The sequence below is a fragment of the Acartia tonsa genome, chromosome 7 (genome assembly GCF_053477335.1).
Source record: "Acartia tonsa isolate MP-2025a chromosome 7, ASM5347733v1, whole genome shotgun sequence".
In the NCBI taxonomy this organism is placed as follows: Eukaryota; Metazoa; Arthropoda; class Copepoda; order Calanoida; family Acartiidae; genus Acartia; species Acartia tonsa.
The window spans coordinates 34,760,280-34,782,354 of record NC_137266.1 but is presented as its reverse complement, the minus strand read 5'-3'; the positions used below and the strand labels follow the sequence as shown (position 1 = coordinate 34,782,354).

General features: G+C 30.2%; 1 protein-coding gene across 2 annotated transcripts in view; it reads left to right on the top strand.

The window, feature by feature from the left end:
• Positions 1 to 20,086, top strand: part of LOC145323652 (limbic system-associated membrane protein-like) — a 72,019-nt gene extending 51,933 nt beyond the window's left edge. For both annotated transcript variants that reach the window (XM_080166067.1, XM_080166066.1), the window contains exons 13-19: positions 1,495 to 1,589; positions 5,772 to 5,851; positions 7,854 to 7,981; positions 12,491 to 12,576; positions 13,554 to 13,657; positions 16,226 to 16,340; positions 18,359 to 20,086. In XM_080166067.1, coding sequence (XP_080022193.1) covers positions 1,495 to 1,589; positions 5,772 to 5,851; positions 7,854 to 7,981; positions 12,491 to 12,576; positions 13,554 to 13,657; positions 16,226 to 16,340; positions 18,359 to 18,437 — 687 coding nt within the window. In that variant the 3' untranslated portion in view covers positions 18,438 to 20,086. The remainder of the gene's footprint in view (positions 1 to 1,494; positions 1,590 to 5,771; positions 5,852 to 7,853; positions 7,982 to 12,490; positions 12,577 to 13,553; positions 13,658 to 16,225; positions 16,341 to 18,358) is intronic.
• Positions 20,087 to 22,075: the final 1,989 nt, after the last annotated feature.

Here is a 22,075-nt window from a genome sequence, read left to right as displayed (position 1 = left end):
TATATACAAGGTGGCCTTTTATTAAAATTTTAAATTGTTTTTTTTTTCTTAGCTTTCCACATATTATTTCTTCACATTTACATTGTACTTTCAAAAATTTCAATTCATGAAAAGTTATTTTTATCTTAATAAAGAAAGTTCAGGTTCACATGACGCAAATGAATCCCTTTGAAATTGTACGCTTTCAGTTAATTTTAGAAAACAAAAAAAAATGATGATTAAAATATAAGGAAATGCTTATTTTATTTTGTGTGTAAATAAAATGACAATAATGTGTGTTTATAATTTGTGTGCTTGATAAATTAGAAAATAATAACAACTCTCGGACACGACTTTTTCATTTCTTATATTGTTAGCCCTGTTAAGCCTAGAAGCAATAGATTGTCAAACAATCGGCTTATCCATCAAATAAAAAAAAAAAGATAATTAAAAAATTTATTGTGTTTGTTTATTATCGTGTGTAAGTTTCCCAGGAAGGAACGGGACATTGTTCTTTTAATTACACTAGTTTTATAGTAACATTTTCTTATTCGTATGCTTAACCACTTTGGGGACTTTTTTTAAAAGTTTGGTTGGTTGGTTCATTAAGTTGAGTTTTACAACGTTTCCACCACTTAATCTACAGAAGGCGAATTTCATCATTGGAGATACACATCAAATTATCGGACAATGTCTCTAGATCCCTGTTACTTTCTACAATAGGTCTGCCATAATGACTGTAAACATAAACATATCATGTTGACAAAATGCAATCAGTTTTTATAACAGCAGCACACTAATGTCTAACACGGGGAGATTTGTAATTCTTTTGTCGTGAATTATTAATGAGAAATATGATATTTACAAAAGTCAAAACACATTAATAATGCATAAATATTATCAATTCTTTCAGCAAAAGTGTAAGTTAAAGACTGAATTCATTCTTAGCCTAAAGTGGTGGCTAGGGGGTAATAATCTTGTAAGATCACCTTTCCTCCTATCAATATTTACATTATATTTTAAGAAAGGAGGGGGGAGGGGGGTCATAAGTCACCATATCTATGAAAAGGGTTAATTGACTAATTGAAATAAAATCTAGTTTTTTTAGTAATTTCTGAGATCTTAGAAGACATAGAGGCAAAATCAATCTTTTTCCACAATATTTTAAAAATATTTCTTGTAATGGTTACTTTGTATGACACCCTATACTTGTAAAATGATTGCAAGTATTCTATATTAGAAAATTATAGTGGGTTGTTTATGTTATGGCAATTTTTACCAAGTCTGTCGTGAATTGTTATTGATATAATACGTTGTTATCTAGGTTATAACCATCTATAGAGTTTTTCCCAATAGGGTTGTCCTCCTATAGGATAATCGGGTTTGTCGGTGCACCTTATTTTGTTTTACTAGCCTAGAGGCTAGGGGCGAACAGACTTTATGTAAGTGCTCAGCTATGTTTATATCTCTTCATCTTTATTTTTTTTATCTAGCCTTACCTTATTTTTTTTCCAGGTGACATGGTTTCGAGATTCTGGAAAGATATTTGAGACAGACAGAGTTCTGATGACAGAGAAGCCTGGCAGATGGACAATCAAAATTGTTAATCTTAGGAACTACAATCATATCATTACTGTCATTTTAAAAATATCACAATGAATTGTTAAGGTTTGATTAAAGATACTTATGACTTAAAGATATTAGAATTGCTCTATATAGATGGCTATTACGCCAAAATCAACTGCAAAAAAAACTAAAGACCTTAAGAAATCAATAAAAAGAAAACTTAGTCGCCATATTGATATTAACCCTGCAGATCCTAAATTTGAAGTGCCCTCACTCTACGGAGCTTTCAAGTACTCATTATGACCTAACCTTACCTGAATTAATAAATGAAACAATCCCTTCCCCTCAAACAAGGGTTATCATAAAATGGTAATTTCTGTGAAAGTGCCAGTTAATCAAAGTTAAGGACAAATATTTTGAGTTATAGAAAAGCTTTGAAAATGCAATTTTTGTGGGAAAAAAAATAAAACTTGAGATTATTATGTCTGTAATTATACAAACCTTACATAATAATTTTTAAAAAACTTTGTTACATTTCTGCAATTTGAATTTAAAATTTCAAATTTGGGTAAGTTTTAAATATGTCAATTTAAGGAGACTGTGTCCTTGTACTTGAACAGGAAAATGGAATTTTATACTTCAAGTATTTTCATTTCTATCATTTATAGTTGGAGAAAATAACTAGATTCAAATATTTCAGATTTAGATTCTTTCTTTAAAGTTTTATTCGATTAAATACTTTATTTTTATTTTTACAGATTATTTTTCAACAGAATTCAAATTTATGATTTGCAGATTATTCAAGGAAAATTATATTATAGGTAGTGTTTTTGCATAAATGTTTTGTGAAAATGTACTTTATAAACTAATAAAATAAGTCCATTTGCCTATTTGGAAGAATTATAGTTAATAAGTATTGAAGAGTTGTACTGCTTAAAATATTTACAAATCATTATAATTTCAACTTGAAAAAGGCAATTCAAAATATCCTAACATAGTATTTTCCAAATTTCAACTTATTTAATTATTAACAAATCACCTTAATTGGTGTTTAATCAAATACTGTTTTATTGCTTGTTAAAACATATGGAAAATTAATGTGGATAAAAAGTATAAAAAGTTATAATTAGTTGCTAACAATTTTACAATAGAAAAAGAAAATATGGTAGAAAGCATTCCAAAATGCATATTTGGTTTGCTTAATTATAGAATAATGTATTACACATTATTTTAGCATAATACAGTATTTTTTTTAGAAACCATATTTGTGCACAAGGTAAGTGCAATTTTTCCTAGTTTTATTACATAAGAATTTGTTCAAGGTATAAGCCATACATCATGATAACAAGAATTTTCTGATTAAGGTCAGGTCTTATGTATTCCAGAAAAAATCTTGTAGGAATTTTCATTAGAAAATCTTATTTTGTTCTAAAAGAAGAATGTTTAAAACTTTTTTCTTTAGTCTTATCAAATATGGAATACCAAATAACCAAACTAATATTTATATATCATATTTACATTAATCTACTTACAAATACAATTACACACATCTACCTTTGATAATAGCTAAGTAAATTGCATTTTTGCTTTACTACATAATTGACTGAAGGATAAAAAAAGTTTTTTATACATTAGAAGATGAATTATCATGAAAACTTACAATAATATAAATTTTCTATATTTAATAGCAGCCAAGAAAATCCTTTATTTTCATAATTTTACAGAATCTGAGTGAATTGTAGAATATCTTTACTACTAAAAAACAAAAGTGGTGAAAATATTTATTTCAAATCAAATTGAATGATTTATTTAATGAAAACTTTTTTTCAAATTTAAAAAGCTGTAAAAAGACATGATAAATGAATATAAAAATCTGAATTGAAGCTTGATATATTATCACACACCAGTCATTTTAACCTTCATTTTTCACTTCATAATTTCAGTCTAAATTCATCATTTATCAGAATTTGGAACTAGGCACAAATTAGAGCCCCCAGTGTCTGTATTTAGCCTAGACAGGCTGATGAACCAAGTTGTGGGGGAAAGAATTGTGTCATGGGGAAGGAAAGGAAACCCAAAACTAAAGGTATTAGATTACAGAAAATATTGTACGCTTTTTAAAATGATAGATTTGTTTTTTTGTCATTTCTTACTATAAACAAGGTGTGAAAATGGGAGTGTAAAGGGTATTAACACTCCATTATTTATTTAAATTTGACTTAACTTATAAAATCATTTTAATTATTTTACTTTTACTTTTAAATATATTTTCCAAAATTTTTGGTTTACAACAATTCAAAATCATTTTTGCATAAATAAAATGTGTTAAGAGTTATGAAACAATACCAAAATCATAAGTCAAAATTTTATTTGGTCAGTTATTTTTGTCAATAATATTAGTAAAGTTATGTTAATTAACTCTCTAGTTAATTCTTCTCTAATAGACTAAGATTGGCGGAAATGGTGTTTCTAAAAACACACTTAATTTCCTACATATTTTTTTCAGCATATTCATCTTAGAATTATTTTTTTTTATGAAATGACATGAAGGTCATGGGGAGGGGGTTTGTGTGATATACCAAAAAAATAAAATTACCCAATAAATTTAAAACAACAATACATTTTGTCTCACAAATGTTCAATTTGCTGTAAGAAATAAGCACCTGGTGTGTGTGTGTGTGTGTGTTAGGCCAGTGACAGCAGTGAAAGAATATTGTATGATGAAATTAGAAAACACAAAGTTTCAAGACAATATGTTCAACTTTTATATTTTTTGACAAACTTTGTTTTCATATCAAGTTTCTTCTTTTTTGATGAAAGATTTTATTTCTTGAAAAGGCCAGAGGCTCAAACTGTTTAGAAATATTTGATTTATTTGACAAACTTACTTTTATATTAATTATTAAAGGTGTAACTTATTTCAAAGAATACAACTTTATGTCTAGATATAAGTTTGTTAACCTAAGATTGTTGTATGTGTATTTTTATGAAAGCTGTTCAACAATTTTCCTTGACAGCTCAGAATTCAGTAAGAAAAAATCTAGAGTGGTAAAATTATTACTTGATCATTCATACCAAGTTATCACTTACCTGGATTTTCTGAAGGCATCAGAATTTTCTTTCTGTATAATATATCTTTATAATTTTTATAATAAAGTAAAAGGATGTCTGTTTGTTTGTCTGTATGTTTGTACCAAAGGATCTCGATGACCGTTAAACCGATCAGGTTATCCTTTACAGGTTTTTTTTATATAGGTCCTGGGAAGGTTTATAACTATTTTGGGGGAGCGTACCACACCCCTCCCAAGATAAATCGCTCTAGAAAAAAATTTCCCCATCCAAAATATTATTTTTATTACTAATTATCTTTACAATTCTTTTTAAATCTAAATAAAAAATGGGTTATCAAATTCACCCCCCCCCCCCCCCCTCTTAACTGCGTAGCAGTATATATTCTTTGTAGAGCATGTTTCTTTTATATAAAAAAAATACATGGTGAATGTTGATTTAATGTACACTTTATTCTAAGACATAATAGCTTGTAAAGAAATATGGAACCTTTATTATTACATTTCTTTGTTTTTGTATCATGTTAGATTAAATTCGGGACAATAAAACAACTGACATGATGAAATAATTACAAATTTGACAAATATTAAAACCCTGTTACATATTAGAAATACAAAATAAGAAAAGGAAATAGGAAAAAAATAAAAAGAAAACAGAATAAAGGAAAAAAAATATAATATAGGTACCAAAATTTGCAATTTTGCTTGTTGCTAACTTGCCATGTCTTAACTAGACAAGATATTCTATCTGGTTGCGATGACACCAGACTAAATACAATATGGGTGACTCAAAGTATAAAAGTAGAAATATTTCTTTAATATACTTCATTGTTAAAAGTATTGATAAAATGTACTTTATGAAATACTAGTTGATGTTCCCCTAGCCTTTAGGGGAGGGGGAATATGTCAGGTAAATAGACTAAAACCATCACAGCACATATATAAACCTAAAAAGTATTACCCATTTGAACAAGCCATTCCAAAGATCTTTAGCTACAGACAATAATGCCTTAGTACTTTATATAATAGGTAAAACAAATAGTTTTCCCTAAAATATACAGAAAAGTGAAATAAAGAAAAAGAATATTGAATAATTTGTGTGTAGCTTAATGAATAACTAAACGGATTACAGTGATGATATGTCTGTCTTCTCTCTCTCAGGGACACGGATTTTGGCAACTATAGTTGTAGAGCTTCCAATATCTTGGGAAAGAGTCAGGCATTTACTTTCTTATCAGGTGAGATAGATAGATAGTAAAATAAATAGAAAATATATTTATAGAAGAATGACAAATGGAAGAATAGATGGGACTAAAGTTGTAGAGCTTACAATATTTATTTTTGGGAAGAGTAAGACATATAGAATTTCGGATCATGGAAAGAAAACGAAGTAGCGGATTTCGTCGTATTTTTACAGTAGATTTTCTCTTTATTTCTAGCCTTTGCATGGGGCTTAAACCCTGCGGGCCAATTATTCACATTTACCTTACCTAATCTAAAATAAACTATCAAAATCTGCTCTGAAATTACGACGAAACCCGCTACTTCATTTTTTTCCCCATGATCCATAATTTCTTATCATATGAGATAGTCAGATAGACATTAACATAACATAGAACAATGGTAAATACTCTAGGAGTTTCAATACTAGTTATATTTACTTTCTTAAATGATATAAATGATAGATAGATAATCTAATATATGATTAGACAAAGCATCCAATATTATACATAAGTAATTATAAACTAAATGACGTTATATTCTCAAATTAGGTTTTATACGCAAATTTATAAATGCAGAAAACAGTACTTTTTCCAGGCTTTAATTACAACCAAGAAAAAAAAAACATTATTGTCCAAAAATTCATAGAATTATTCAGGAAAAGTCATTAAATGCATTGACATAAAAACTTCTGTATTGACTTTTTTATCATTATCATATTTTTTTCTTTGTTCCTTTTTTACCTTATAACTTTTTTTCCGCCTTTTAAAAACAAGGGCTTATATGATTTTGGAAATAATAAAATTTTCAATGTATTTTGTAAATCTATACAATATTTGAAAATTGAGATTATCTTTTTTTTATGGGTTTTAAACATTTTTTTGGTTAAAAGTAAATTGCATTTATTTTGTTCAAGCTGTATGGGATATGCATCTACACGGTCATTTGTTATTTATATGTTGAAAATCGTAAGTTTTACTTTAAATCTAATCTTGTTTTAAATATCTATTAGAAACCTAAATGTATACTAAGAAATTTTGTCATTTCTTTGTCAAATGCTTTGTCAAGTTCAAACTGTCTTCAATAAATAACACAACACTAAATCGAAAACTACTTTTTTTGTCAATTTTGATTATTTTCAATCAAAGTTTATAATTTTTAATGTAAAATCACCTGCAAATAAATTTGTTTTTGCTCATATATATTTTTGAAGAATAATGACAAATATAAATTCTTCAAAAAATATCTAATATAAAACATATTCAAAATCTTGATTTAATCCTTTGCTTTTCTAGTAAAGTGGTAGCTAAAAGTTTTGCCTTGTTATACAAAAGTTGTATTAAAACTTACATAAGTACCAAAACGCCGAAAGTTGTTATAACGAAGTTTAAAATCCAAAGTAGAAAAGAAAATTCTATCAAAAATTTCAATAAATTTACATATTTTATGTATAAAAAATAAACATAATATGCATTTTATACTATTTTGAAGATGTTTATGTAAGAAACAAAGATGATAGCATCTTTAAGTAGCGAAGCACATAATTTTAAGCGTACTGTAGCATTAAAGACATACATCATCAATAGTAGCAGGAATAATAAAAAAAACAGCCATCTACCTTTAAAGGTATCCTAGAAAATGTATTTTTTATCAAAAAATCTAAATTCTTTTTAAAAATTCTCTTAAATAGAACAGCAAAGCAAATAACAAGTACCCTTTAAAATGCAATTTCACCTTATCAACAGACCAACGAACAATGTGAGTTAGTGAAAGGCTGCGCATTGATTATATAGAGGAATAGTCATAAAAATATCGAAGCAGTCTATTTATAATAGTAACCTTCCCCATAAATGTGGAGACCTATACGGACGATTAAGTAAGATATAAAAAGCGTAAAAATAGAATTATAACGACTTACATGTTTATTTTGTTTTTGAAGGTTTACAATCTGTTACAGACTTAAAACAAGGAATCATATGAAATCCATATAGCACACAATAATATTCTTATATTTTGCAGGTCGGCCCAGACCGCCCAAGTTCACCAGTCCCAGTTTGAACTTCCATCCCCACAGCTACAATCTCACATGGCGCACTGAGGCCTTTGCTCCAGTCACAGAGTACAAACTTAGATACAGACAATCTAAGGTAAGTTTTTTTTATATCAATGTATACCTAATAGACAACCATGTTTGATTGCATAATAAATCCCTTGAAATCCTAAATGTGCTCGTTATGCAACTGTTCATGAAAATTTTTACCTCTGGTGCCAATTTCCAGACATAGCCTCAGTAGAAACTGATTCATACACATCCCTGAATGCAATTGGTATCTCTCTGTACTAGCTGCTGCTCCCCTAAAATTTAGTGGTACTGCATTCAAAAAGGTAGGGAAGAAAGAAAATGACCTAAGACTTAAATCTAAAGATTATTTTTTCTATAACCATCCCAGAACTAATGTGAAGCTTCCCTAAAATAGAAAGCTCAGTAGGTTCATTAGATAAGGAAATCTTAAGCTACAGACATAAAAAAAACTTACCACTTTATATAAAAGAATATCTAGGAATCATCCCACCATGAGGAGGTATCTGGTCAGAACTGGTACTGCCAGTAGTACAACCTTCCATTATCTATCTATCTATCTAGGAATCATCCCACCATGAAGGAGGTATCTGGTCAGAACTGGTACTGCCAGTAGTACAACCTTCCATTATCTATCTATCTATCTAGGAATCATCCCACCATGAAGGAGGTATCTGGTCAGAACTGGTACTGCCAGTAGTACAACATTCCATTATCTATCTATCTATCTAGGAATCATCCCACCATGAAGGAGGTATCTGGTCAGAACTGGTACTGCCAGTAGTACAACCTTCCATTATCTATCTATCTATCTAGGGGTCATCCCACCATGAAGGAGGTATCTGGTCAGAACTAGTGCTGCCAGTAGTACAACCTTCCATTATCTATCTATCTATCTAGGAATCATCCCACCATGAAGGAGGTATCTGGTCAGAGCTAGTGCTGCCAGTAGTACAACCTTCTATTATCTATCTATCTATCTAGGAATCATCCCACCATGAAGGAGGTATCTGGTCAGAACTGGTACTGCCAGTAGTACAACCTTCCATTATCTATCTATCTATCTAGGAATCATCCCACCATGAAGGAGGTATCTGGTCTAAGCTAGTGCTGCCAGTAGTACAACCTTCTATTATCTATCTATCTATCTAGGAATCATTCCACCATGAAGGAGGTATCTGGTCAGAGCTAGTGCTGCCAGTAGTACAACCTTCTATTATCTATCTATCTATCTAGGAATCATCCCACCATGAAGGAGGTATCTGGTCAGAGCTAGTGCTGCCAGTAGTACAACCTTCTATTATCTATCTATCTATCTAGGAATCATCCCACCATGAAGGAGGTATCTGGTCAGAACTGGTACTGCCAGTAGTGCAACCTTCCATTATCTATCTATCTATCTAGGAATCATCCCACCCAGGGATAAGGGATGGGAAACGTAGGAAAATATTATTTCAGGCCTATTTCAAGCCTAGGCCTATTTCTAGCCTAATAAACCAGTTTTGGGATGGCGCAGTCGTTCGTATATTACGCTAATAAAAAAGCTGTGTGTGTGTGTGTAGATAAAGTATAGAATCAAATTCAGGTAGCTAGTTTAAAGTAAAAAACATAACTTTTTATAAACCTATATATTAATGGCTTTTGTTAAAATGAAGTTTTTTCTCTCCCAAAATTTTTTTATCTTATACTTTGGTAATTTGAACTGTCAGAAAGCTATCGTTGGGTTTCCCTCAGACAGATTTTAGTTTGTATTATTTGCATTTTTATTAATGAGTAAAAATTTTATTTGAAAATTTCATTGCTAATTAAAATTCAAAATAAATAAATTAATATGCACTTGGGTAACATTCTATCAAGTATTCTTTGGATACTATTACGTAGTGATAGATTTGGATGACGGGTAATAAAAATCTGAAAATAGAAATGACGCAAATGACGCAAATTCTGACGCAAATTCTGAACGCAATTCTCACGTTTATCTAAAAATGCAACATATAATAATAGCTATTAAAACAATTTTCAAGCATAACTTTTATCTTATTAGGATAACAATTAAATAAGAAAAATATTTTTACCATATGAAATTCGTGATCAAACACCTAATTGAAAAAAAATGCAAGACATAGCTTTTATTTTAAGAAAGACTAGGGGCAACGGACGCCCCCAAGAAGCCTCTAGGTGTTCTTAAGGTGGGAGGGGGATAAGTCAACCGCCCTTCTACTTTTTAATTTGAGTTTTAATAAGAAATATTCAGAAAAAAAATTTGGGGGTGTGATTTTAAATTGGGAGGGTGGAGATACGCTCTCCCAAAATAGTTAAAAACCTTCCCTGTACCTAAAAAAAAGCTTAATTGCAAAGGAAAACCAAACAGATGTCATTTTTTAACAATTTTATAAAAAAAAACATTGGCACACTTGTATAAACACCTTATCGCTATCAAGTTTTGGAATAGATAATCCAGAACCATCCAGTTCAAAAGGGAATGCAGAAAGAGAGGGGGTGAATCTAGTTTGAAGACATCCGAAAATAGTTATGATCGAGATCTTCCTTCATCTAGATTTGTACTGTGTACAAATTGACTAATAGTACAAAAATTAAGGTTAATGTGTTTTATCCATTCCGTATAGAATTTTTAAAATTTGAAATACAACACTTCATTTATAAACTGCCAATTGAATATTCTTAGCTACGCACTTCCTGAAAAATAATCCCGTTATTTTTGTTTTTTCTATATGGCCCTTTTTTAATGTTTAACTCTGAGCAGATTTAATGATTAAGCTAATGTGATCTAACACCATTTATATTTATTTTTCAATAGCAGACGAATCATTATTTTTTCTAGAATTGTCTGCTATATTTATTTTTTAATAGCAGACGAATCATTATTTTTTCTAGAATTGTCTGCTTTTAAAACTTCCCCCAATTGGTGATTGGTTGACAAAAACAGGCCGATTCTTATTGGTTTAGAGTGGTAGCTACTTGGGAGCGTCCGCCAGTTTGATAGTAATTAATAATAGTTGCAATATCCTTTTAGAATCTAGGCCGGGACCTAATTAATGGCCAGGTTTCCTATCCCTTATCCCTGATCCCACCATAAAGGAGGTATCTGGTCAGAACTAGTGCTGCCAGTAGTACAACCTTCTATTATCTATCTATCTATCTAGGAATCATCCCACCATGAAGGAGGTATCTGGTCAGAGCTAGTGCTGCCAATAGTACAACCTTCTATTATCTATCTATCTATCTAGGAATCATCCCACCATGAAGGAGGTATCTGGTCAGAACTGGTACTGCCAGTAGTGCAACCTTCCATTATCTATCTATCTATCTAGGAATCATCCCACCATAAAGGAGGTATCTTGTCAAAACTAGTGCTGCCAGTAGTACAACCTTCCATTATCTATCTATCTATCTAGGAATCATCCCACCATGAAGGAGGTATCTGGTCAGAGCTAGTGCTGCCAGTAGTACAACCTTCTATTATCTATCTATCTATCTAGGAATCATCCCACCATGAAGGAGGTATCTAGTCAGAACTGGTACTGCCAGTAGTACAACCTTCCATTATATATCTATCTATCTAGGAATCATCCCATCATGAAGGAGGTATCTGGTCAGAACTGGTGCTGCCAGTAGAACAACCTTCCATTATCTATCTATCTATCTAGGAATCATCCCACCATGAAGGAGGTATCTGGTCAGAACTGGTACTGCCAGTAGCACAACCTTCCATTATCTATCTATCTATCTAGGAATCATCCCACCATGAAGGAGGTATCTGGTCAGAACTGGTACTGCCAGTAGTACAACCTTCCATTATCTATCTAGGTATCATCCCACCATGAAGGAGGTATCTGGTCAGAACTAGTGCTGCCAGTAGCACAACCTTCCATTATCTATCTATCTATCTAGGAATCATCCCACCATGAAGGAGGTATCTGGTCAGAACTGGTACTGCCAGTAGCACAACCTTCCATTATCTATCTATCTATCTAGGAATCATCCCACCATGAAGGAGGTATCTGGTCAGAACTGGTGCTGCCAGTAGTACAACCTTCCATTATCTATCTATCTATCTAGGAATCATCCCACCATGAAGGAGGTATCTGGTCAGAACTGGTACTGCCAGTAGTACAACATTCCATTATCTATCTATCTATCTAGGAATCATCCCACCATGAAGGAGGTATCTGGTCAGAACTGGTACTGCCAGTAGCACAACCTTCCATTATCTATCTATCTATCTAGGAATCATCCCACCATGAAGGAGGTATCTGGTCAGAACTAGTGCTGCCAGTAGCACAACCTTCCATTATCTATCTAGGTATCATCCCACCATGAAGGAGGTATCTGGTCAGAACTAGTGCTGCCAGTAGCACAACCTTCCATTATCTATCTATCTATCTAGGAATCATCCCACCATGAAGGAGGTATCTGGTCAGAACTGGTATTGCCAGTAGCACAACCTTCCATTATCTATCTATTTATCTAGGAATCATCCCACCATGAAGGAGGTATCTGGTCAGAACTGGTGCTGCCAGTAGTACAACCTTCCATTATCTATCTATCTATCTAGGAATCATCCCACCATGAAGGAGGTATCTGGTCAGAACTGGTACTGCCAGTAGCACAACCTTCCATTGCTCAACATTATACACTCAGGTGGAATTTTTGACAATATATTGTTCTAAATAAAACAGTAAATAATAAAGATACCACATAAGTTATGTTAATGCTTGCAGCTAGATTATAAAGTTATTAATCAGAATTACTTTGTTAATATAAAGGAAATTATTTCATGAAAATATTTATCAAATAAGAAGAAATATAATACAAATTTAGTTGTAAGCATGACGTCAATTGTCTGGCTTATAACGTTCTCTATGCTTTAAAAGAAGTAATGAAATTTTAAGAATTTTGATACTTCTAGAAAATAAATGGGTGTAGGATGGTTTTCGTATATATTTTCATATTTTAATTTATTAGATACTAGTAGCTATGCCCCTAGTAGCATCTTAGGAGTTTCCTCCCAAAAAAATTCATTTCACTGTAAAGGAGAACCATATCAGACTAAATAACACAGACACATAAATAGACAGATGTAATGTTAATTTAATGATAAGTAATATAATAATTAAATCTAGATATTCGTTTATTATTAGTCCATCAATCTAAATTTTCACCATTTTTCCCAACTAATAATTCTATACTATCCTTGTAATAAATAAACAGGATCTGTGTGTGTATGCCTATATGTTCCGAATGAACATACTAACCAATGAGCCGATATGGTTCTACTTTACAATGTAGTTTCTCATAGATCATGGGAAGGTTTATGATTATTTGTATAAGGATACCACCACACACCGAAGAGAAATCTCCACTAGAAAAAAATTACCTCCTTACTTTTCTTTTTAAATCTAAAATAAAAAGAATTGATTGTCGAATTCAACAATTCAAGTACCCCCAGAGGCCTCTAGGGGCGTAGCTGCTAGTAACCTATAAATTAATTAATCAAATATATGCATTCCTTCATATACCTGCATATTATTCATATGTTTATAAAATGTTTTAATTTCAATCTATCCATGGACCTTTCTAGAATTTTTTTATATCTAATTAAAAATGTATTTATCTAGGAATCTGAAGACTGGAAGTGTATATGATGTAGTTGGGTTTGCTAAGAATCAATATGGTTGGTCGGATCATTCCAAAACATTCACATTCTTCAACAAGGGAGTTGGTAAGTTTTAGAAAAAGAATTCTAAATTTAAATTTATATATGTTAGAATTGCTATATCGAATGTAAGCCTGCTATAAGGAATCCTGTAAGAATAAAGAATAATTTTGCAACACATATAAACGTCTATATTAACCATGTAGAGAAGTTTTAGGGCATATAAGTCAAATAAATATTGTCACATTAAATAAGTTAATTTTCGTGTTTAATGATTTGTTGAGCTTTGCTTTTATTGATGCTGTCATTCTTGTTATGAAAGATTGCATTGTGGTAAGGTTTATGGGTTAAGTTTTACATATAAAGTACAAGAGTTGAAAAGAATCTGCAACTTTTTAATAGCAAAGCTGCTCTATAAGTTGTTTAGTCTGTTCTGCTGCTCTTAGTTCTCCTCTCTCCCAAGTATACATTAATTGAATTAATCTCTCTTCTCTCTATCTTCCACTTTTTTTTATCTCCCTCTATCTCTTTTTCTTTCTCTTTTTTTTCTTCAGTTCTATTTCTTTTACTGAATGCCTATGTATAAATCATCCTTGTTAAAGTAAAAAAAGAACTTTTTAAAGTTTTATAAAATAAATCTTAAAGAACACATTTCATGAATAAAAAACAGTAGTCGTACTCTTGAGATGTTTTTAAGCTACGAACAAATTTAAAAATCTTGTAGTTCAATGTTATAATTTGTTTACTTTATATTATGACGATATTTATAGATAAATATACTAGAATTTCTTAATAAGAATATCACCCAATAATCTTTATATGGCAGGTAAATTATAAGAACAAACCCTACAGCAAATAACCACACATTGTAATTAGTATTAGTATAAGTGCCTGTTTATAGGCTAATGCAAAACCTCTTACACTAGCTAGGAATATCAGCAGTAGGAAATTCCTAATTTTTATTTTCCAAAATAATTTTGCATTAATGCTGTTAGCTCAAAAATAACGCCTAAGGTATAGGAAATGTACTTATTGGCCTTATTAACCCATTCTAATATTGAAGTTCATAAAGTTTAAACATAGAAACACATATTGTAATATAATACAAATATGAAGTGAAGCAAGCAAACTCAGATAATCAGACATAACCATTGAATTATTAATGTACAAGGGCAGAAGTGTTTACCTATTTTAGCATAAGTGCAAAACTAAAAGTTAGGCAACAATCTGAAAAATATGTCTTAAAAAGACTTTAGGATTTAGAAAGAAGCACACTCGTTGTGTGATTGAAATCGTGGAGGGATGGGATATTGGGCTATTAAAAACACTAGTCCCCAAAGTTTTATAGTAGCGATTAATTTTTCGTTGGCTAACAATTTTGAGGACTTTCATTGAATTGTTATTGGTCGGATCATTAAATTAAGTGTTTAAACGTTTCAAATACTAATAGTATATTACTATACTAATCTATAGAAGTGGTACTTTTGTGCATCACCATTGGGAGTGTACATCAATTTATTGGCCATTGTTTTTTCCCTCTAGATCCCTAGATTAAAAAGGTTTTAAAAATTATTAAGATTAAATCGAATATTATGATATGTACAATTGTACAGAATGTAGCTAAAATAAATAGAAGGCATAAAAATTAAATATGTTACAAAAAACAGTAAAATATTCTAACTTAGTGATTTTCGGTAAAATGTGAAGTTTTAGCCAAAACAATAAAAATATCTAAGTTTGCTGTATTTCAAGAATACTAAAATATATGTAGAAAGGCTTACCTATACTATTCTATTATAATTCTAGAAGTGAAAGTTAACATTAGGCTAATAATACTGATGCACATTTATGATTTGAAAATACAGGTCTAGGACTATAAGAGATAAATTAATCATTCAATAGTTATTAGGTTTAAAAAAACATTAAAATGAAGTTCTATTTTAGTCATGTATGCTTCAAACAAACTTTAATTATGGTTATTCAATCTTATTTGTACAATTAGCCACAAATCGTTGGGTCCTAACCGATTAGCTACAGATTAGCAAATAGTTCCTGACCTAACACAACAAAATTGTAAAAATATAACAAAACAAAAAACTACCCAAACGTTATTTCCAATATAAAAGTCGGGCTTCTGTGATCGACCAGGCACTTTGAACAAAACCGCCATTTTTCCTTTCGTTTGTTAACTTCTATATGTGTTGTTATCCTATAGACCTATGTTATACTATTACTGTATATTAAATTTTTAATTATTTAAATTAATTCTTTGTTTATTTGGTTTTGTCTGACCTTAGCAGAGATTTTGATTGCAAACCACATTTTGTTGTTTTGGTTTAATTTTCTCAAAATTAGGTTGAATATATATTTCAGTTTATACTCTATGTATCAACACATATATAAAAAAAGAGAAGGACCAAACCCTGCGTCGCCTTTACCTGCAGGGCTACCCTTTACCCAAGATAATCTAATCTTACCTAAAGTAATATAGCTTTACCCTTGAATTTGCTTTGTGGAAAATCTTTATATTGTTTTTGGAAAGTTTTATTTACTGGTTTCTTCGAACTGAGAGTGTACCCTCTTTTTTAAAAAAAACATAACTATATAAAATGTTTCATAAAAAATCATATTTAGATTTTTCAACTGAACAAGTAAAGCAGAAACCAAAGGATGAATCCAATATAATTCAAGACAAAGAGGAGGAAAAGCCTCCAAAGATTAAAGAGGAGAAGGTTGTTCAGCACGTCAGGTAATATTTAGTAGCGCAACAATTCAACAATAATGGTCGTATGTCCCTCCATTACAACATAAAAATAATTTAGCTTATATGCTTAATTTTTATCATCTGCAAATGTAGTGAGTAGCTTTTTCTAACTCTAAGTTGGATTTCTTAATAACTACGTCTTCATCATGGCCAACATTTAACAATACTAGTAAAAATCTTTATCTTAAAGTATTATATAAAGTAGTAAGGTTCTTTTTGTCTTAATCTTAAGTCTCCAGAGGGTTTTATTTTATTTTATTGGGATGGTTTTAGTCTATTTTTCCACTATGGGTAACACAACTTTTTGTCTGAAATAAAATTTTTCAGAAAAAAAGATGATATAACTACTTACATAATCTCTGATATAAGCCATTATCAATATTCATAGTATATTATACAAAACAAGGATAACATTATTCATTTCAGCGAAGCTTCCTATATTGGACAAATAAATAGTATTTATACATTACAGAGTAATAATATGTCTCTTTTTTCAGAAGTATATTATTTCGTAAAGTCTGAATCAGTTTTAAAACTTTTTAAAATTTAGTATAATCTTTTTACTTATTGGCTTAAACACCCAATACCACTATTTCATCTTGTCTTATTGTACTTGGCATCATCATGTTATCAAGTATACATCATAGGAACACTTAATCCTTATTGAAAAAATCTTCGCTCGTATACATAATCTATTGATAAATAATTAATCAAAACTCTTTTATTTTTTTGTGCCCCATTAAAGATAAGGATAGACATATATAAATAATATAATTATAGGCCCAAAAGTAAAGCAACAAAAATAGACATGAAGAGAATATCTTACTTGTATAAAAGCTTCGCCCATGTATTATCTATTACTAAGAATTCTTTTCTTTTGTCATGTCCCATTAAAGATAATGACAAATATAATATCCTATTAGATAAAGCAGTAAGTATTTTTAAGATTTTGATTATTACTGAACCGGTTAATTTCTCCTTTTCAGCTTCACATAAATACTGGCATAGTTTTATTCAATTTTTTGGATTAAAGTCTTTGGATGGTTATTTTTCTGCTTGTCTTTTCTTAGAATATAGAAATTCTACATTAAAAGGGTGCAGTCGATAGTAAATAAAAAGATATAACCTTAAAAGCAAAGCAACAAAATTAAGCTATAAGCCTATTTTACTAAATATAGGATTTAATTATCATTTTCTACTAAAAGTCCTTAAATCAACTTATGAATATAATGCAATATTGTTTGCACAGGTGTAAAATAGTAATATTTATATCATTATCAAATTCTTTATTATCTTTGAACAAAATCTTTATTGGTTCTAATTAAATAGCGGCTTCTAACATCATTGTAATCGACAAGCAGAAAAATTACCTAAACCATCACTGGACCTTTGTTAAGATTCCGTTAAATGGTAACTAAATCTTTTTTAAATGGTTATCGAGATTTGGAACAATAAACCAAAAAAACTTAGTTCTTAAGAATCCTAATGTATCATCTTATATATTATTCTTTTTCTAGGAAGTCTTTTTTTATCGACTAATCATTAACATGAAAGATTATAACATATTATCTATTGTGGTATTTAAATTAAACAAATATTATTGAGCTTTAAAAATGAAATGAATTTTTTTTTTATTTTAGTCTCATTATATGCAGGTTTATTAAAAGTTTTCCGTGAATCCGTATGTTCTCAGCTTACACCAACAACGAAATCAATTCGGAAAAAAACACGACCCCGAATGATTTTAGCTGTCGTTAGGGGGGCAAAACATATTAGATTAGACCTTTTTATCTAACCCCCCCCCCCCCCCCCCTCCCAAATGTTATTTTAGACATACTTACTCTTTGATGACTTGATCATGCAAAGTTTGAAATTTATATTAAAATTCTAACGTGTCATAATTAACGAAATAAGCGCCAACCATTCCGTACGGACGGTTACTAGTTATAGAAAAGCTTCGCCTTTAGAAATATTTTGTTGTACTAATGTTTTCTTTATTTCAGATCATCTGGAGTGTATGTGAAATCTAGCATCTGTTATACCATAGCCATTCTGGCTTTTTATGTAATATACAGACAGTGAAATACAATTATATATCCATCTACTAGCAAGGCTTGAATTTATATAATTGTCCAAAGAAAACGCAGCCATGAATTTATGAATATTTCATATGAAAAAACAAAGCTAGCCTCTAACATGTTTATAAGTTTATTTTTTCTTATTTTTATTTATCTTGAATTTTCTAAGATAAGATATTTAATTTATTTTTTTATGGCTACAAAATCTTTGGACTTTGATAAAAGACAATTCTATGCGGAAGGATAAAAAAAAAACATTTTTAAATCAATTTTATCTATAAAATACTGCATTTTAGCTGCTATGTAATATAGCAGATAATTGTTAGAAAAAAATTAATATCTACTTTTTATGTATAAAAAAATTCTATGTATAAAAATTTAGTGATATTTCTTAATTATTAAATCAGATAAATTATAATCAAAATCTGTGTTTTATATTAAAATTAGATAAATTAATTTTCTGAATAATGGACTAAAAATAATATTTCTATATCAATAATACAGTTTTTTTCCAATATATAAAAAAAAGTTAGCCTTTCTGATAAAATTAAATTATACTTTTTAGTTGAAAGCTTAGGACTGGTTTTGGCAAAACGGCTAACCTATAAATGTATAGTGAATGCACCGCTTAAGAACACGCGTGTGAATTTAGTGGTCTAATATAGGTTATGCAGCCAACTGTTTTGCCTTAAGCAGTCTGCTTAATTTATTTTTTTTGTTTTTGTTATGCTGAAGTATTTTTATTTGAGATGTAAATAATAGCAATGCATTTAATTCCCTTTTATAATTTGTGATAATCCTATAGGGTTGAATTAAATTAAGTGCCGGAATTAGATATTAGTTAGGATTATATCAGTAATCGGTATATTGGGTTTATTTTGCTCAACTACAAAAATGCGCTTATTGAAAGACAAGTTAAAAAATGGCATTATGTAATAAGCAGTGAATAAGGCTAGTTAAACATGCATGTAAGCTAAAATTTAAACCCTTTTGGATACTTAACAAAATTACTGATCATAAGGATTACCATATTGTTTACCAGAATTTAAAATCTAAGGACTAACGTTACTTATAATAAATTTATAGATAAAAACTAGTAACAAGTAAAAATGTGAAGTACAGAAAATTGGCAAAATAACTCAGATATAAAAATCTATATAGGTTAGGTTAGGATAGGTTTGAATTGGAGCAGCAAACAAACAAAAATTTAAAGTTTATTTATAGCAATTTTGTAGTTACCCTTTACCGATTTCCTTATATATACTTCCTTATTTCTGAGAAGGTTTAAATATACTTCATGTTTGTATCATCTAATTTAACTACACTTCAGCATAATCTTAATACAAGGTGGGTTCTATAGTCGGAACTGTGATCACAGTTCTATCACATTGCTGTTCTATCACGGTATCTCACATTGCGGTACCTCGGGCGGCCATTTTTGTGTGTCGGTGCGTTCTATAAACATTACTGTGAGAGATAATACGGTAATATGGTACAGTGATAGAACTGCAATACTGCAGCTGTCATCAACAACAAAATCAACAGCAAAACTACAATAAATGGGATGTTAAGCAAATGTCGTCTTTGAATTTTGGTCAATTCAGCCTATTTTTTTAAAGTACAGAAAATGTGAAGGGAGAGGGGGAAAGAAAATGCCCCCCCCCCCCCCCGGAAAAAATTTTTTTTTACTCACATATAGATTACCTAATTTTTTTTCAATTATATATTTTTTTCTACAAAAGTAAAAAAAAAAATTTTAATTTCCATTACCTATCAAAAATTTTATATTGAAAATATTTATTTTTATAATAATTATTCAAATTTTTTTACTTAAAATTTTTCATCCCCTGCATAGAGATCTGTTGGGAATGCCCCATTTTTTTCATCATAAACCATGCTTTCAATGCATGATTTATTGTTTTATTTACATAATTTTCGTCTGCAAAAGCAGGAATTTTGACAGCTTTTGATAGCTTGTACTGTGAGATGCTGTTCATCTCCCTGATCCATCTGTGAAATCTACAGCAATGTGAGATGACGTCATAACAGCAATATGTTACAGCGATTGCGTATACCGTGAGATGACTTCTGAACGTCTAGCGTCAGATTTTTGTTGTTGATACCGTATTTGCAGCTGTCGATACCGTAACAGTTTTGTTTATAGAACCCACCTACAGTTAGGAGGTTGAAACACACTTGATCAGGGAGGGAGGGGACATTGGAATTTAAATTTTATTCTGGTAACATAAGTTTTATAATCATGTTCTCTCATTCGTGGGCTAAATAATGATAACAGTTTTATTTTGGGAATGTGGATTTTAATGTTTAAAACAGCCAAGACGAGATCTTAATAAATAGGGGTAATGGTAAAACAAACACCATTTAAAAGTTTTTAAAGACAAAATACTTCTGCAATAAAGCTGTTTCGGTCTCCTAACTAATATACTTAAATATATTGTTAAACATAATTTATACAACAATTTAAACAGGGAACTTCAAAATTTAATATTGCAATTGCTTCTATTTTCAATGTAAATAGTAATGTAAAATCTTCTTTTTCATCTCTTGTAAAAATAGTATTAAGTAGTAATACAATATGTTCCCTGGATTTTTTATAGGATTTTTTTTGCAGGTTTTTCTACAAAATTCTTGTGGATTTTTGTTTATGTAGTTAGTATAACCTTATTATGTCATAGGTTATCGACCTAAGGCAAATGGTTATAGCTTGACAAGTATAAGCCCAACAAGGTTTAAATATCATTTATTTTAGAGTGTTCATATAATACAGACTTTACTTTCAAAATTATAAATAAATATAAAAAAACAGTCAAAAGCAAAGGGTGGCTTTAAGAGCACATTTTCTTTTAAGAAACACCCCCATTTTAATAGATTTATCAGCTAACCTAACTATATGTGTATAATATATGAACACCATTACATATAATATATTAATTAGTCCATGGCTGTGATATATTAATAAATTATTATAATTATAATTGTTACCAGCGCAGCTACTATATAATTAGTGTATGTCCGTCCGTTGGACACTTTGTTAAAGTGTCTACCTGGTGTGTATAATTTTTTTGGTTAATTATCACTTAGATGATACATTTACTGACAGTTTCAAGAGATTATTCTTATTTAGTGCTTTTTTGACAAATTGCGGATGCTGCGCTGCTTATGGACAACAAAATTGTCCTTGTTTATTTATTTATTATTGTGTATGTACTATTTATGTTTAGAAGGATGTAATATATTCTTATTCTGTATGTTAATCTTTTTTTTCTTTATTAGTAGCGAAGCTTATCTGTAATTAGGACCTGTATGTCAGTACGTCAGGGATAGTTGGATACATTCCTTTTATGTTCTAACCCTAATTGATTATCGCTTTGTTGTTTGTTTTCAAATATTTATTCATTCAATATTTCTTTTTAATAATTATCAAAAGTCTGTAAATGCATTGACGGAGATTGGTGCCTAAGTTGACTATAGAGCACAGAAACACATCCTCTTATTTTTATATGCAAATATTTTTTAGACGAAGCTGTCGCTCTGTGTTTTTTTTAAGGAAAGCTTCGTATTAGCCATTAAATGGTTTTAAGCTATTCTTGCAGATGCAGGCCTGTAAACTTTTTTTTTTAA